General features: G+C 35.7%; 1 protein-coding gene across 2 annotated transcripts in view; it reads left to right on the top strand.

Moving 5' to 3' along the window:
* The window catches only part of ADAMTS18 (ADAM metallopeptidase with thrombospondin type 1 motif 18), a gene marked incomplete at both ends in the record, with an annotated part of 77,135 nt that extends 72,384 nt beyond the window's left edge, over positions 1–4,751 (top strand). For both annotated transcript variants that reach the window (XM_084294576.1, XM_084294577.1), the window contains 2 exons: positions 1,075–1,222; positions 4,636–4,751. In XM_084294576.1, the coding sequence (XP_084150702.1) occupies positions 1,075–1,222; positions 4,636–4,751 (264 nt within the window). The remainder of the gene's footprint in view (positions 1–1,074; positions 1,223–4,635) is intronic.
* Between the last annotated feature and the right edge of the window lie 1,981 nt (positions 4,752–6,732).

Below are 6,732 nucleotides of genomic sequence, written 5' to 3' on the forward strand. Positions count from 1 at the left end.
CTAGCTTGAGTCTTACAGTCATTGTGCTGTAGTCAAAAATGTCCAACTGTAGGGAGGAGAATGGAGGAGGTGATATCCCCAGTGCTGACAGTCCATGGGTGTCTTTTGCACACAGCCGTTCCCTAAGGAAGGTCACACCACTCAGCCACTGGAGCATGATGCAGCTGGTCCTTATCCATCCTGTATTTTGATGCAGTTTATTTATTTGTCCTTTATCTGAAGAATGTCACCCTAACATGTTCTTTGTGCTCCAGAGGCACCAGATTCCATGGTCGGTCACCAATACTTCCTTCTCAGTCTTCTTTGAACTGCACTGTGGTTGAACTATTACATAGCTACATGCACAATGGATTTGAGGACCAGCACAGATTGCCTGGAATTCCCTAAATACTATGATTAATTATGGGATCAGTCTGTATTTGTTCCTACATTCTTGCAAACAAGCTTCTGTATTTCTGGAACTTATCTACTTTATGAGTCACATATCAATGAGCCACACACTCATTTAATAACATTTACATGAAACAATGTATGCCTGACAATTGTAATCAGATGAAAACGATCACATTTATCTTAAAGACAACTTCTCATGAAACACATAGAAGTAAAATGCTTATTCATTTTAAAATACTTCATAGATCTTCCTGAAAACGCATAGTGTTTTTCCCCAGATACTGCCATAATTATGGTTCCAGTGGGAGTTTTATCTCTGTTCAGACAGCAGGATTGGGACCAGAGGCTCAGAGTTCAAAAGAAATCAGTGCAGACCATCAGGAACAGGTTTTCTAAAATATTCAGTTTATGTCTAGATGCCTAAGTAAAGAACCAAATTTTCAGTTGAGTCCTTAAATAACCACACTTTAAGAAGGGTTCGACATGGAGAACAGATGCACACATCTTTGAAAATTTGGTCCTGATGGGGATTGCCGAGCATCAACACATCAGATCCTGAAATCTTTCTGAAAGTCTCATCTTAAACCCTTGAAACTTTTTCCTTTGGCTTTCATGAGATCTGAGAGATTCCCTATAATTAAAGACAGCTTTTTTTTTTTTTTTTCCACTTCCTGTCTACAGTGTACAGTAACATGTGGCGGGGGAGTGCAAACCCGGAGTGTACAGTGCCTACGCCAAGGGAGACCAGCTTCTGGGTGCTTGCCCCATCAGAAACCAGCAGTCCTGAGAGCTTGCAATACTAACTTCTGCCCAGCCCCTGTGAAAAGAGGTAAAACTCAGCTCTACATGCTGCAGCAGGGTTGGTTGCTTATATCTATATATAGAGATATACTCTATATCCAGTAAAAATCACCTTTTCCAGTTACACCCACTTAAGGTTAGTATTTGGAATGTTCCTGCACAAATGATTTTTTTCCAAACTTTGCAGCTTTACAGTTACTTTCCAATACTACCACAGTATCTCTCTTCTCAGAGAGAACCCTCTTAAAGAAAACTTCAGTATAACTGAGATTTTTAAAACTTTTTTTTTCTAAAACATTTAAAAATGTTTTATTAAAAAAATAAGAAAAAAAATAATTTTATTAAAAAAAAATTTAAAAAATATTTTAAAAAGTTACACAGTTTGGTTCTGAGCTGCATCTTCAGATTATTTTGTTGATTCACATAGGAGTGTCCTATGGTATTGTCGATTCACGTAGGAGTGCCCTAGGAATTTTCTCAGAAACACCAAAAAAAGAGAGAGGTGCATTTGCACCATCCTGTGTATTTGCTCACAAGCTGGTACAGTTTGTGACTCCTTCTTAACTGAGGAAAAAAGCTCATGAGGTCCAGGTTTGTCCCATATAATAACAATTACCTAGGCATGTTAGAGCTCTTCAAACATAAGCTTTCAAAATATTGTACCTTAACTGACTTGTTACCATCTTAAAACAGGGACCTGAAAGTAATATCTATAAAACTTGGGCTGCATTGCAAGAAAAAAAAATATATATAATAGAGTTGGGAGCAAAGGTCAAGCTCTGGCCCTGCATCTTGTAATTTGACATTAGGCAACACCCCCTCTTGTCTCTACTGATTTGTGACATTCACTGTGTACAGAAACCCTGTAAAATGCAGTGATATCTTATGTGCTAGAGCATTCTACTACAGCAACTCAAGACACACAGATTATCAAACTGTGATATCTGGGGGCCTGAATCCAAACTAGGATATACAGATGAAATGGTCCTAAAAGAGATAAGGGAACAGTTGTCCTGCTTCTACAGTTAAATGCTCTTAATTCAAATGCTAACGAACCTTTCCAAAGTTCTGTTGTACTTCAGAATTTCTGTATTACATCCTCTTCTATCATGATACAGCAAGCACTTTTCTTTTACCCCAGCCTCCCTCTGCTTTATTTCATGTCTGAAGTAATGTCTGTTATTAATTTTGTCCTTGGCCTGTTTCTCTCTTGCCTCACATCTGCAGGAGCCCTTTCACCTTTATTATAACTGGGTCGTCAGGCTCTGGAGATCAATTATCTCCTCACTGCTCTCTAACTTTCTGTCTAAAGCAGCAAAAAGAGGGGGAACCAGCTGTGCTGGAATTCCATTCAAGCAAATCAGTCTCTATTATCAGCCACGTAGCTCTAGCTCAGTGATCACAGTCAAGAAATTAATGTTTCAGGGAGAGTTTACACACTTTCCTAGACAAGCTGGGTCATTTCCATCCGCTAGATGCAGTTACGGTCACCATAACTCCTAACATATCCAACTGTTTGAAATCAATCAAAATTAAACCAACATGTAAATACTTGAGTAAATAGAAATAAGGAACTGACAGCCTGATCCACATCCACTGAAGCTGGAGGGAGTCTTTGTGTTCATTCCAATAGTCTTTGGATTAAGTCCCAAGAGCAAAGTTTTTGGCCACACCTCTGTAATGTTACCATTACACTCCAGTCTTCAGAAGGGGGATAAAGATTTATTAACATTGCCTTCTCATTTCTTAAAATGTTTTTAAAAAAACAGCTAGCAATTTGTAATTTTTGAAAATTTATGCTTACATGGCAGGAGATCTTCCTGACTTAGAACAGCTTTTCTTGCGTTGGGTTGCACGTCTTTCATTGGTTGCCTGCTTTGGGTCCTTCCAGTGGCAAATTCTGTAGGGGGCCAGTAGATGAAGTAAAGTGAAAGCTGGTGCTGAACTACCATTTCCATCCCTACTGAGATTCAAGAGTAGAAGCATAACATGGCATAGTGGGAAGGCTACAGTATGACACTGAGCCACTTAGTTCCTGGAAAACTTTTTGTTCAAGGATAGTATTTTCTTTAGACAACATTTATAGAAAGGATTCTGTTTTTAAAAACAGAGGATTTTTTTTTTCATTTTCCTATTCATTCAAACAAATTTGAGAGTGATAAAGGTATACAACATCACCACTGCCATCATAAAATGTAAGTGAAAAATGTGAAGCAGTGAATAATCAAAATAAATTCATACAAAGAGACTGGGATGACTCCTGAACCACAAACTATGAAGTTGCCTATGCTCTGTAAGGGAGCATATATCTCCTATGACTCAACTTTGCTGATCTGAGAATGCCGACAACGGTGGCTAGATTGTCTTCAATGTCTCCTTGTAAATTCCTTTTACTGACCATGTAAACAGTAGTTCTGAGAGTGGAATGGAATCTTTTCCCATGCTCATAGGAGATTTCAGTTTAGCTATAAATTTTGCTAAACCTCATTTAAATGTCTTACTGCTCTCCCAGACATTGTGAATTTGTTTATAAATCATCCATATGAATCATCACTCTGTTCTTTTAAAGAAAAGTAAAGCATCCACTACAAAACAGTAGAAAGCAGTAACTATGTAATGTTTTTTAAAGCACCTGGACTGTATGTATAAATGATCTGTACATAAACATGTGAAATAAAATCTTAATTGAAAAGTCTTATTTATTTTTGCAATTAAAAACTATGCTTTTCAGAAAAAAATGCTGTCAGCTGTCTCTTACCCTATTAGTTAATTAGGATTTCACCAGCATGGCACAGTCCTAAAAGCCTGATTCACCTAATTTAAATGTTTAAGTTAGAAGAGCGATTCCTTACAAAAGGAGAAAAATAAGTCCCTTTGGAAAGTGTTGGAATACAAACACACAGCAGAGCGTTTTGTGCACATGACAGACATGATCCATGCATTCAATTTTCCATGCATTTTCTGTGTTTATACACATAAACTCAAAGCTGAGACTACTTTGAAGCACAGCTGAACTCCACGCAATGTTGGTATCAACGTGCTTTGGAGCACTGAAGTGGGTTCATTTATACAAGTACTTGGCTTTAGAGCATTTAGATCAGAGATGAAAACACTGATGCATGAAAACTGACTTTTTTCACTACTACAGTTAGTGGTCAAGTCCTCATTTCATTCTGTTTTCCTGAATTTCAAAGTATGCTCTGAATTTTTTAATTCCTTTAGCCTCTGACATTCCTACTGTATTATCTCTATCAGCATCACTTATCAAATTAAACTAGAATTTTTGAGATTTAAGATAGTTCATGATTTGTTTTCTTTGAATTGAATAACCCATCATATTTTTAACATTACCAAAAGCATAGAAGTTTGTTGAACTACTGCCTGATTTGTTGAATTGCTAAAACATAGTCTTAACATATTGCTTGGATTTCTCTCCTTCAGATGATCCTTCTTGTGTGGATTTTTTCAGTTGGTGTCATCTGGTACCCCAGCATGGTGTCTGTAACCACAAGTTTTATGGCAAGCAATGCTGTAAATCATGCACAAAGAAGAACTGATAGCAGCGTGTTATCTGAACTCTTCAATGACAGGATTTTCTTTTTCAATTTATGTTGAAATTAACTTTGCTTTGAGCCAAGACATGGTGCCACATAAACCACTGATAGAAGAGACATTTTTTTCTAAGGGAATGTCTGAGGTACAGTACTTGTTGGATATATACTGAAAAAGGAATGTTTTTTTTTCTTTATTTGCTGACCTCACTAAAGTACAGGGTACTATGGATCACTTGAACACTGAGACTCAACGGGCAGTTCTTCTTTCTTTAAAAGTGTCATTTTGCACTGTCATATGTTATGAGGAAGAAATTAAGGTAAGGATGCCTTTTTTTGGCTAATTTACCTGAATGCCGAGCAAAAGAGATTGGGATTACAAGGAATAAGGTTACAGCGTGGCAGCATGACAGATCACACAACCAGAAGTGTTTACTTTAATATCTTTTATGATAAGTTCATCCCCAGGTAAGGAAGCTGCTTACTGCCACTTTCACAGAAAGACATTCAAATGACTGTTGGTTGGAGAACCCAGTGTCACGTGTGTGACCACGAGAAGTAAATGGTGCACTACAAAGATATATGGTGCTTCTCTATTATACTTGCTGCTGGAAAAGCAAGTTTTGCATCATGCTTATGTTTTTATTGTTTTGAAGAATTCATTTTCTGCTTTGTGTAGAAACTCAGAGGTGGTTAACTAGTAACTTGAAATGTATTCCTAGAAATATTCAGCATTAGAATATTTGGACTTTTAATAATGCTCTGTTACAAGTAAAATAGAATTTCATATTTCAACTAACTCAAGGAACTCAGATTTATTGAGCTCAATTGTTATGTTTTCAACTTTCTAAGCTCATTAGATATGTAAATTTAAAATTTAAACTTGATAGTTTTTTTCCAGAAGCTAGGTTGTTTGAATGCCAAGATACTGAAGAATGTCTTCCTTTTAATCTCAAATCTCTGCAAGTTTTGATTCATCTGTTGCCCAAAGGAAATAATGAGAATATTGCAGTCCATCAATCCATGCCAAACTTCTCTAAATAGTTATTTATTCACATAGGTGATATGAAAAAATTGCAAATGCTAAGCGGATGATTTACTCTAACCAAATGGAAATCATTTCTATTTTTATACATTTTCATAAAACTTCTATTTAGTTCAGAATCCACCAGCAAACAAAACAAATGTAAACACAATGATACTTGTAATTATTCACTATCAAGATGTTAGGTGACACTGTATGTCAAATGGTACAATTTTAAAAGTTTCTGCATTGAAAAAATACCCAATACAACCTATTTGCCAAAACCATTCTGAGACAGAGCTGTGTTCTACTGTAATTTTCTGGGGAGTGCCTATGAGGGACATATTTATCTAATTCCACCCAATCCCACAACTTCTTTTGATGAATGTAGCTCAGTTTTACTGTTTTTTTTGTTTTTTTTTTTTTTTTTTTTAAAGTATCATTTCAGCATAAGATTAGCCAGCTCAGCACTAATGCCAGACAGTGGTCACTTGAAATTATCAGTTCCTTTTGCAACAATTTAAATTAAAAACATGTATTCTATGATACTTTAAGAAATGATGATTGGAAACATATCTCAACCTACATCACTCTGTCTTGATATTCAACATCATATAAGTGTAACCTCTTTTCTAGGAAAACTACTTTTTGTTTTATTTTGTTTTGATAATTGTGCCCTTTTTATTATTTGATGTAAAATAATTAATTTATTAATGCATAGCTTTTCCTTTATATTTCTTTGCTCACTTCCTCAAGTGAAAACTGAGAAAAGAAAATGGTAGTGTCACAAAATATGAATTATGGTGTAAAAAAAAAAGCAAAAAATATAAGTGTAATATTTAATTATTTTATAAGCTTTGTAATAAAGTACTCTAACTGTTTCATTTTATTTGGAATTGTAAAATTCATGAATGAAATATGGAGGCTATAAGTAAATATCAAGTAATATAAGTGGTGTTTATG

The sequence above is a fragment of the Netta rufina genome (assembly GCF_964035555.1).
Source record: "Netta rufina genome assembly, chromosome: 13".
Taxonomy (NCBI): Eukaryota; Metazoa; Chordata; class Aves; order Anseriformes; family Anatidae; genus Netta; species Netta rufina.